Source organism: Macrobrachium nipponense, chromosome 24, assembly GCF_015104395.2.
Source record: "Macrobrachium nipponense isolate FS-2020 chromosome 24, ASM1510439v2, whole genome shotgun sequence".
NCBI lineage: Eukaryota > Metazoa > Arthropoda > Malacostraca > Decapoda > Palaemonidae > Macrobrachium > Macrobrachium nipponense.
The window spans coordinates 55391138-55402875 of record NC_061091.1 but is presented as its reverse complement, the minus strand read 5'-3'; the positions used below and the strand labels follow the sequence as shown (position 1 = coordinate 55402875).

At 38.2% G+C, this 11738-nt stretch overlaps 1 protein-coding gene across 4 annotated transcripts in view; it reads right to left on the bottom strand.

Moving 5' to 3' along the window:
* LOC135205645 (proline-rich protein 2-like) overlaps nucleotides 1-10729 on the bottom strand; it is a 47544-nt gene extending 36815 nt beyond the window's left edge. For 2 of the 4 annotated variants that reach the window (XM_064236463.1, XM_064236464.1), the window contains exon 1: nucleotides 10146-10729. In XM_064236463.1, the coding sequence (XP_064092533.1) occupies nucleotides 10146-10227 (82 nt within the window). In that variant the 5' untranslated portion in view covers nucleotides 10228-10729. The remainder of the gene's footprint in view (nucleotides 1-10145) is intronic. The other 2 variants (XM_064236465.1, XM_064236466.1) reach the window with 1 other exon arrangement.
* Nucleotides 10730-11738: the final 1009 nt, after the last annotated feature.

The following is an 11738-nucleotide window of genomic DNA, read 5'->3' as shown; positions in this document are numbered from 1 at the left end:
GCGTCTCTCTCTCTCTCTCTCTCTCTCTCTCTCTCTCTCTCTCTCAGTTCGTAAATCTCGCTGTAAATATGGAAGGGGTGTCCTTAGGGGCATGAAGACTATCTCCCTCAAACATTTGCTTCCAAACCACTTAAATTCAGAAGAAAAGAAATCTGCAGCGGCTTTAGAAACCTGATAGACATTCATCAATCAACCAGTATGTCACTCATCAACTCTCAATAGGCAAAGCATATTTGCTCCTCCTCCGCCTTATACGTTTCAATGCCATGTTACCCAAGCATTATGTCATATTCACTGTCGAGTTGATAAATGTAGCAATAATGGTTTTTTGGTAACAAGTTACAGTGCTAATTTTCGTATTTAAAGGGGGGAGCTGATTGCTTTAAATGGTGTTTAATATGAACTTGAGACCTGCAGCGAATAATTTACAAGGAAGATGAAATATGATCATATTCAGAAAAGATATACTATTAATCTTTGAGTGATGAAATAGAATTTCATACAGCTAAAATTATTTCACGTCCAGTCGATTGTTAAACTTTAGTATTCTTTGCCAGGCCCTGAGAGGCATGTAATGAATGATTGTCATAGTGGGTTAGGCTTTCAATTTTACACATACTGTTTTAAACAAAGTGCACGAAATGTGCTATTAATTCAACCTCTCTCTCTCTTGTGTTACTGAACGACTTAGACTAATCGGATACTGCTGCTATTACCATGAACGCAACCTTGTCACCCCAGCTGGATCGAAGGTGTTGAAATTCACAAGTTTCGAGCCTTATAGTGCCTATCAGTTCCTCTCTCAGTAGGCTTGTGAATTCAAAAATATGATTATTTTCTTTACAATTTGTTTGCCTTTTAGTGTCTTGGCTGCTGTGTTCCTAAAGGAATGACTTATACAAGTCACCCGCCTGCAGTGCACCAGGTATCCGTGAGTACTTTGCAGACAGAAGTGCCCAGATGACCTATGGGTATAGCTGAATATTGGTGTATGTCTACAGTAAAGCAAGACTTTAAAAGCAGGCAAGGGGTTATAGGGGAGTGCTGTAATGAGCTTAAATGTCAATTTAAAAAATGGAATCCGGAAACCTAATACCTTCTTCAGCTCAGAGAAAACGGAAGCAGGAAGAGAATGTCAAAGCCGGCGAGTAGCATCCTAGAATCGATGATTACTAATTCTGTCATCTTCAGTGAGGGAAGAGGTGGTAAGCCCCATTTTCCTCCAAGGGTAAGCCATGTGTTCCGAGGTCGCCGGATAGGATGAGAGAGAGAGAGAAGGGGGCAGGGCTTCTTGCATCGCACCCTATTGAAACATCCACATGTAACTTACTTTAACCTTTTTCAAACAATGTGTGGGGTGCGATTTACTGAATAATGTTGTGACTAATGAGCACCTCGAGTCACGAATGTCAATTCTGTGTGGGGCTAGAAGTCAGTTTTGCCAGAGCAGAAAGAGACTGAGAAAGACTCCTCAGTTAACTGATTCAACTCGTAGTCCTCCAGTCAAAATTTCTCGGTGCTACTGACTCATAGCAGAAAAACGATCCTGCATAAACGAAAGCTAGACCTCGTAGTTGTTACGCCAGATAACTTAGTTATTCACTCGGTCAACACAGATAATGTAGCCTGTGGAGTAACATGTGACTCATTCAAGTACCTTCACAGGCCCTGTTGTGGTCCATTGTTGATTACACCAGACCCTCATCTCATAAATTTCCAAGCGCGCATTTCCTTGCTTTGGAGGTGTGGTTTTCAGTCCGTAGGCGGAAGCATTTACTCCACAGAAGAAACATAGCAAATAAATCTGCTTTACACCGGTAAATGTTATAAGACTTTGGAGATCAGGTTCCCATAGCCTTGTCCCTTCTCGGGTGGTTCTAGGGCCGCGTTACCCCACGTACAGACCGATCTTAGTGCTTCCGGTGCCAGTTAAAGCAGCAATTGTTTTTCTTAAACAAAACAGGGCCTTTAACTCTGTGTTCAACTCTTCTTTCTTATATGTAAAAAGTTGGGCCTTTAATATAAGCGCTGTGTATCGAAGATTCAATTTGCAAGGTTAAATTTACTCATGGTTTGTGGTCTCTCTCTCACTCTCTCACGCACACGCGCGCGCTAGCCAAACCAGTCTCCAGAGGAAACCCTTCGATAAATCAATGGCACTCCAATAATTTAAGAGATAGCGTTATCAGGAGCGTTATTTGTTAGCAGTTAGCGCATCTTCTCAATTATGATATGTAAGTAATCGTTTCCTTTATTATATTGTTATGTTTAGGTGCTCTCTCTCTCTCTCTCTCTCTCTCTCTCTCTCTAATTCGTAAACTTTCATGGCAAAGTGATATAATAGGCATGGTTGTTTTTACAATGTATTTCCTTCATTCGTTCTGATCATGCTTTTTTCGTGACTGTAGTGGTTGGGAGTTTCTTTGGCAGTACGTCAAAAAGTACGTTTTCCCTTTCTGTCATCATATATGTATTTATGAAACTATTTTTGTCAGTGATCCTCTTCAATGATGTATAAATATTTCATGTACGTTACGGTTTTTTTTAGTGGGGTCGAAATGCGGTTATTCTACAAAGAAACCAAAAAACCTGGAAAGTTTGCATAATTACTTGAAATATTCTTTAAAAGTGAATGAAAAACTGGTGGTTGGGCAGAATATTTTGTTAAATCTACTTTGTCAGTTTGCAGTATGACAAAATTAAGTGACCGGTTGGTAGTCCTGGGTAGGTTGCGGGGTTGTGGGTGTGGGTAGGTGTGTGTGTGTGTGTGTGGGAGAAGGAAATGTGAAGGTAAACAAGCAATCATTGACGGTAATTATGGTTAGGATGTGATGTGTGACTACGTGCTCTTTTTATATTTATTTACTTTGCAAACTGACGGATCAGACGAGGTTATCGATGACTACATAATAGCAGTTTTCATTTGCGTTTTCGAAGTACCCAGATAGTTAAGGCAATTTAGCGTTCTTACCAGGATTTTGGTATTTTCAACTCGGGAATTTTGTAAAAGAAATTTCAGCAAAAATAATATATATATGTATAGAAAAATGAAACACACACACACGTTGAAAGTTCGGAGTGAGCAGCAATGTGTCGAGAAGTGACCAGGAAAAATGAGGGAGCTGCATCAGTCTTCCAATCGAGTTTTATTCGACCAAGGAAAGATGAAGGCATTAGGTTGCCCGTTCCATCGGCCTCTACATTAAAAAGACAATATGTATTACAGGTTGACGGCCGCGACAATGAGTGTTACGAGTTCTCTCGGAATTGCTTCGTAAAAGATTCCGGTAGTCATTCTGGGGAAAAAAAAAAAAAAAAAAAAAAAAAACTGTACGATGATCAGAAATGGTTGAGTCATAAAACCCGTGAAATGGTATTTTAAAGTTTAATTTCTTGAATAAATGTTATTCAGTGTGTTCTCCTAGAAAATTGCTTTAAAAGTGTGTAACGTAATTTTGCAGACAATTTCCTAGAAAATAACCTGCACTGAAAAAGAGAAGCCCCTTTACCCAAAAGATTTTTCAAATGTTGCTGTTATGAATCGGATAGAATCCTAAGGAAAGGAAATGTACAGCTTTGTCATAAATGCTTTAAAATCAAATGATATTTGAAGGCGCTGCCACGTCTCGTAGAAATAAAACCGAAGATTGTTCAGTCGAAAAACTTAATTTACTCCCATAGACTAGATCTTTGTGAAATAATCATACCATATTCAATTCAATATTTTTCTAAAAGAGTCTAACACTGTGTTGGGACGACGTTACCGTTGCCTTTGTAATTCTGACATATCACCTTATATATTTATCCATGTTGATTTGTTTTTAATTTATATATCAAAAATATTGCTTTTTTTTTCCTTTTGTGCAAAAACTAGCATGAAGACTGAATAGCACTGAGATGCGTTTTATTTTAATGTTTGCACATGTTGATTAATAAAATAATAAAGGCTATGAAGAGTAATCACGTTTTCTAAAAATAAATACTCGACGTAGTGTTAGAGATGTTTTGAAACTTGAGGTTTCCGAGGGCTGTTGTCCTCATCGTCCGTCAGAGGGAATGAAACTGAATCAAAATCATACAGAAACACATTTTATTTATCAGGTTCTTGCTGAAGAGTTCCAAGTTCATTTCTAACAATATCACAGTTTAATACACAAGAAAAGGTTCTATTAATTAGGAATAGTAATGAACCTCATAAAAGGGTATTTTTTCCCATCTCAATTGCTTAACAAACGTTATTCAGTGTGTACCACTATCAAAATAACAGTGAATACTTCTTCTTCTTCTTCTTCGTCTTCTTAATAGATCAAAACGTTGTCCCGTGGTCTCATCTCCCCAGCCATCAGGTCGCCAATCTCGGTGACACAAAAGGCAGGATTTCCGACTTACTCATGCAAACGTCAACAAACTAACTATGAAATTTAATATCTCACACGATTATGATAACGGCATCTGCGCTTGGACAACGTTCGTACATGGAGAGAGAGAGAGAGAGAGAAATTATATTAATGAAACGCGGGAATATATCTATCTTGACGTATAACTGACAGCTATGGGCTCATTTACAGACAGCAAGTTGCAAAGTAAATCAAGTGTGCATGTATCATGCTACATGTTCTAGAAATTCCAGTGAAAAGGCAAGTTGCTAGGCAAACTGAAAAGTAACGGAAGTTCGTAGCAATAGCCAGAGACTCTCTCTCTCTCTCCAAGGAAAGCTACTTGCCTAGTGCCTGTGAACAGGCACTTGGTGGTTACTTTCTTTTCTGCCTGTGTAGTGTAGACACTGGATTTTTAATTTCTGAAGGGAAATTTCGGCTATTATATTATGTATTCAGTCCGAAATCTGGGGATTTGACGGCATTAATTCTCAAAATGGTAATTTCAAGCTAAAACTTACAGATCAATGCAAGAAAAACATTATTAATGCCGAAATAGCATTAACAAACATAAGTATGATTTAAACAATGATTATTCTTCATTGCCACAAAAATAACAAACTCTTAAGTATTGAAAGTTGAAAATTACACTATACAAGTTTAATGTTTACCGGTTTTGTGGTTATGTGAATTTTTACAGAAATAATTTTCTCCATTTTATGAGCTGTTTTACAAGTGATGCCCAAGCCCAATTTTCGTTTTTCGGTTTTTTCCAATCCCTCATCCAGATTCGCTTTTCTATACGAATATTCTCAAGTAATTCAGATAATTATCATACAATAGTTCCAACACATTTTTAATGGCAAGGACCCTTTGATGGTGAAAGGAAGGACGTACGCGGACGCATCACGTGCAAGCTTAGTAAATGCTAACAGAGACTACTTGCAAGAAACCCTTGCTATGTAATATTGGCTTTCTGAGTTCTTATTGTAATAGATAGTTTCTTTTTCTTTTCGTTTTTTTCCTACCTCCATACCCCCCTGCCGCGACCACTGCATTTGATTAACTTTGAGGGAAATAATTTATTGTTTGAGTCTGTCGCAGGCCGCTTTGTGAACCCGAAATTTCTCATTTCTTTCAAGTGACGTTGGTGCTTCCCCGTGCACCATGAGAGAGAGAGAGAGAGAGAGAGAGAGAGAGAGAGAGAGAGAGAGAGAGAGAGAGAAGTGGGGAGCAAAAACAAACGTGCATGATGTTATAGATTTTCTTTGAGAAATATTTCCCAGCTCCATTGCTGTTGTGACACGGTAGTTAAAAAACTGGTTAAGCCTGAAGACAGAACATTTCTTCCCCCTTTTGTTTTGGTTGCCACCAAGCAAAACGCCAGCCGGCCGGATCTTTGAATAAATCAATGCATTCTCACACTTTGCCAGAACTAGAAGGTCGTTTATTATGTTTAGATACAGATTAGAAGAGGCGTAGAGCATTGTTAGTTAAGAAGTTCCCTCTGGACGTTCCTATGGCACCAAGGGGCCAGATAATGATTGACACCGTTTCTTCGTGTGTGTGTCAGTAAAGACAGAGATGATAAGCCTCCTCGTTAGCTTGGAATCCGTTAATTCATATTTTTGCTAAATATTCTGTATATTTGAATTAAGTGGTACATTTGATAATGTACATACTCTTCTTTTTTTTCACGTGCGACTGATTTCGTGTGAGGAAAACAGGAGGAAGAAAGGTCTGTGGCACTATAGTAGATTCACATCAACCGTGCATTTGATGTCTTTCAGGAGAGTTGGAACATAAATCATACTCATGTGAACTCTCTCGAGATAGACTGAGAGTTTCCAGCCCTGTGATTGGCTTATCAACAGTCAATCAGGAGCGTCGTAAGGGACTGGCCTAGACATCAAATGCACGGTTGATGTGAATCTACTTTAGTTAGGTTAAGTCAAAGTAAAGAAAATGAGGTGGAATATATATATATATATATATATATTATATATATATATATATATATCTATGATATATATATATATCTATATATATATATATTTATCTATACATATTCATATTTTGCTTCCATTACTCTTATACCAGTCAAAACGTTATTCCGTATACTGCATTCGCTTCACAGTTAGACAGGCAAACCAATTCCGTCTTGTCTCTTCTGTGCTGTTGAGAACGGGGCTGGCGACTGCATGTCAAAGCAGAATGATGGCGGCGGCGGCTTCCATTTCTGTCTTCCTTTTATTACCTGGTTTCTCGAACCTCGCTCGATCTGCGGACCAGTTTCTGTTGCCTTGAGATTCGCCTTCTAGTTTCTTGCAGTTTCTCTCTCTCTCTCTCTCTCTCTCTCTCTCTCTCTCTCTCTCTCTCTCGTCCATTGTGGCTTCTCAGCCTTCACAGAAACAAAATTGTCTCAGGTTTCCATTTGTGTTGGAATTCTTTCCTTGTTCGAGATGAATATAGGATGTTCACACATATTTGTATACACACGCATACACATACACACTCGCTCACTACTACAGAGGGTGGGATTGAATCCCAAGCGGTCTGCTGAAGTCAGTTGTGCATCATTTGACATAGAACTGAATATGGTGTATGAAAATTAGTCCGTCGTAGTGGGTTAGGTTGAGAAACAGAAATGTAAACACCTTTGGAACAACCTCTACGCAATGCTTAAGGTATGTATGTGTATGTATAAATATATATATATATATATATATATATATATATATATATATATATATATATATATACATACATATATATATATATATTCTTAAATCCACGATAGAAGGTGAGTGAAACTGGGTCTTTGAACAAGTATTTTCCTTCGGCTATGTCCGTTATAGAAAACCTATTGGTCACTTTTTATCAATTATATATGTAATTAAATATTTTAGTACGCTTATCACTACACGGACACACACACACACACACACATATATATATATATAATGTGTATAGTGTATATGTACGTTATAGCGTATTTGGAATAGGCGCAGTGACATCTTCTTTTCTCGATTTCTAAATTTATATGTACGCTTATCACTGCAAAGTCCCAAATCCGAAATGTAGACACCTAACTTCCGGTAAGCAAATTCGAACTCGAGCACACACACGGTTTAGGATGAGGCTACGTTAAACTACTCAGTCTGAGGTTGTAGCCGAGTGGGTTAACTTAAATCATCTCAACGTTAGTTTTTTTTTCTATTTTCTTTAAGAGAAAAAAGTTTCTATTTTTATTCAAATCGCATATACCTTTTGTTCAAATTATTAAGAAATATACGTATTAGTACTTAACCATCAACATTTTTAACTAACTTCTCTAGTTGGTGGGGTGTGTGTGCCTTTTTGTTTTGAAGTTAATGTCACTAACTTTGTCATCCAGGTTATATATATATATATATATATATATATATATATATATATATATATATATATATATATATATATATATATTCGTAATTGTAAAAATTGCAGAAAACGAAAAATGACATGCCCGTGTAAACTAAAGGGAGAATGAAAGAGAGTTACCTAAATATGGGAAAGTATCTCCACCCCTTGATGGAGAACAATGGTTTTGTTAGCATACAGGAGAACTATGTATGCTAGGAGTTTCACAATGACGGGCAAGTAAAAAATATAGAGTTCGTAGTTCCGGCTAAGCCCAAAGTCAAGGAGTGGTTCTTTTTATTAAAATAGGATCCAGAAAGATATTATCAATCTTTCCTGGTTTCCATGGGCCTTGTGACAAATTCAGGTTGTATATATAACCAGTTTGAGACTCATCCCAGATTATACCGTAGGTGATGTGCCCTACATGATTAAAAATGGCAGGATTAAAAATAGCAGAATTATGAGACGAGTATCTTACGATCGTAGTTGTTATATTTTTCTCTGGAAAAGGCAGTTTTCAGTCAGATCCACATTAAAACTTACCTCCTTCCTTACAAGATATCTCCTCTAGTATTAGGCCACTTGAAGGGAGGGAACTTGTCTCTCCCGAAGGTTTTAGTATTCCACTTGTTATCCAGGTGAGAGTTTCCACTTTATTGTCGTGTTTTTCATTAGGCCTCTTAATAAGGGACGGAAAAAATTCGATTCACTTTTTTACTGACTTCGCCTGGTATGTGATGGAAGACAGTTGCTCGAGAATCATTTCAAATTCCGTACCATTACATCCAAAGGGAACGAATCTTTGCGGGTGTGTGAAAAATAAACTGAACAGTGAACTTGAACTTTGTGATATCCTTATAGAATCATCCAGGCGATAAATTCCGCCATCTTTTTTCCCACGCTACTTTGAATTTAATCCCAGTACAAAGCTCCTATTGAAGCCTTCCCAGATCGGTTTCCAACAAGTCAAAATGTCATCCATTTACATCATCCAGACCATAACTTTAGGCTTAGTGGGGTTTAGGTTGTTATTTCGGTTTGAGAATACCACGCCTAAAGTCTAATGTTTTTTTTTTCTTTACGAAACAGGAAATGCTCAGATATGGTACCGGGATTTCATGAGGGTGACTGTAACATCAAAATGTCACGTCTAATATATATATATATATATATATATATATATATATATATATATATATATATATATATATATATATATGTGTGTGTGTGTGTGTGTGTATATATTATATTATATATATACATATACATATATATACACACCGTTAGATAGACCATGCATATGTAAATGTGAGAGAGAGAGAGAGAGAACCGCACCCATCCCCATACAGCATTTGGTTCAGCAGCAGCCTGTGTCTAGGTGACCTTTGGTTCTAACATTATGCCGGCGCGCAAGCACGCGTCTGCTACTCGGGAGTTGTATTGTGAAAAGTGAGCTCAGTTTATAACGCTGTTTCTGAGGAGCGTTTTCTGAGGTCGCTTTCACAAAATTACTTGGTAAAGGGTATGTTCTTTACTCCCCCCAATTGTAATTGAAATTTTCTTCCCTCTCATAATTACACCTTCTCTCTCTCTCTCTCTCTCTCTCTCTCTCTCTCTCTCTCCGAGGTCATAAATTTGCATGATGGTCCCGCCCCCAACCTACGAAAACCTGTTCGGAGGCAAGGCACAACTTTCGGTGCCACGCTGTGTTGCCTTTTCCATCTAGGGACAGTAATAAGGATCCACCAAGATCTTGAATTTAGGTCAGAGTCTGATCATCGTGACTGTCACATAAAAGTTAGGAGGCTGGTGACCGTTACAGAAACTTGCTGCAGACCTTCGGGGTAGGTTGAGTTCCTGAATGTGTCGTTCTGAGGCCCCGAAAGCCAACAGTAAGCGAGTGATAGACGGAACGAATTTTTTTTTTTTTTTTTTTTTTTTTTTTTTTTTTTTTTTTTTTTTTTTTTTTTTTTTTCCTGTTCTAGTCTTAGGCGCTGGCTGAGGCCATTTCAGACTTTTCTTTCACGTTGCTTTAGAGAATTTTTACAGCCTATTGAGGGAGAGATTTACGGTCTAAGTCTATGGTTTGTATTCATTGTTTTCATAAAACCAATACCATTATTTTCATTTTAAAATCATGGTTAGTTTTAGTTACATTGCCAGTGGCCATCAGCACTTTAATTCAGAACTAAAACCCAATATGGCTGCTCTTTTCATTGAAAAAACGTGAAAGAATTGGGGTGAACGTAGAGTGAGGGATGAGGGCTGCTGTAGTAGAGGCCTTTCTGTAGGAAGTACGTCAGAGGGAATATGAAGTTTATAGTAGTCCAATGACAATGAGAAAATAAGCAAACAAAACCTTACCGACATTAAAGCCTTCCACTGTAGGCGAGATGGAAATAGCCAGCAGGCAAGCCAGAAGAACGACGCCGCTTTTGACGTCCATATTTCTGCAGCTTCTAATTCTTCTTTCCGAAGTATTGTCACAATCTCATGTGTTTACCACTTGTTTCAGACACTGTGCTAGTACACTTTCGTGACCAAGTATCAGCTGCTGGAATATTTTACAGTCACTTTAACGTCCGAGAACATTGGAATGCGCTGGGGAGGAAAGACCACCAGCCGCCTCCTTGACTCGCAGCACTGTGGGGCCCCTTGGCTTCCCAAGTAATAATCGTAGAAACGCCTTAGAATATCCACGCCCCTTTTCTTGCGAGTAATATTCGCCTAATGCTTATTACGGATTGAAAAATCTTAAAATCGATTGCTGGTCTTATTGAAAGAGGCAACTAAACGTGCCTACAGCATGATTTATAGAATTTAAGAAAACCAGGTGGCCAGGAGTACGAATGTATCGACGGCACCACTACCGACCGTCACCAGCCGCACACTAACACGCTCGCGGCTCGCTCGCCCCAAAACCCAAATGGTGGTGGCTGGCTTCGCGGCTTCGCCGTTCTCCCTCGCCTCGCCAGATGAACTCACGACCGGGGAAAGAGCTACACGCACGGCCGCGTTCAGTATGAGTAGGAGGCAAAACACTGCTAACGTAGTATTGTTTTTAGAAGCCTTCATGTAAATCTATCATGTTAGTCAATGTTTTCCAAAATGTTCTGTTCATTATTCCTCTTAAGATTATTGTTTGGCTATCAACAAACTCTACAGGAACACTTAGTTTTAGCTAATATAAAAGAGTCGTATGACTAGTATTGCATCTCGGACATTAGTTGGGTGTTTCCTTAATATTGTATACACTATATGAACGAAGCCATACCTCTACGGCAAGGTTTTAAGTGTCTTGGATTGATGCCACGTTTGTAAATAATTTCAAATTATTTATAGTATTTTTGACTAAATAGAAGGAAAGAGGTTCACAATTTAAATCCTGATATTAAAAAAAATCGTCAGTTTGTATACCAATTAAAATCATTGAAGAGTCTAGGCAGTTGATTTCATTTTATACTAAGAGGTGCCAGTGCGTCATTTCTTTTTTCCCCTTCACAATTCTTCAATCCGATGATGAACTGTTAGTACTGTCGCGAAGTTTATTTACTTTTTTCGCTAATAAATCAAGCTCAAAGGAATTGCAAGCAGTTTCCAAGTTATGTACTTTTTAGTAATCGCAGTCTGTTTCATAACGATATGCTTAATCGAGTCGTGCACAGATTTTAGGGTTTTGCTCACAGTAATTGCCAAGCCCTTTCAACCTAATGAAACTGCCGACAGCTTCTTGGGTAAGTAGTACTCTTATTAATCGCAAGCAGTTTCTTATTTTAACGTATGCACTCCCAGGAATCCGAGGGGCTTGCTTAGGTAGTCCTTAATGCAGTGTAAATAATTTCTTCTTAACTTGCAGTAATTGCAAGCAGTTTGAGGCCTGTAGTAAGCATATGCATTCATTGGGTCTGCAATTGCTTTCAGTTTGTACCTAAAAGTAATTGACATTATTTTTCTAGG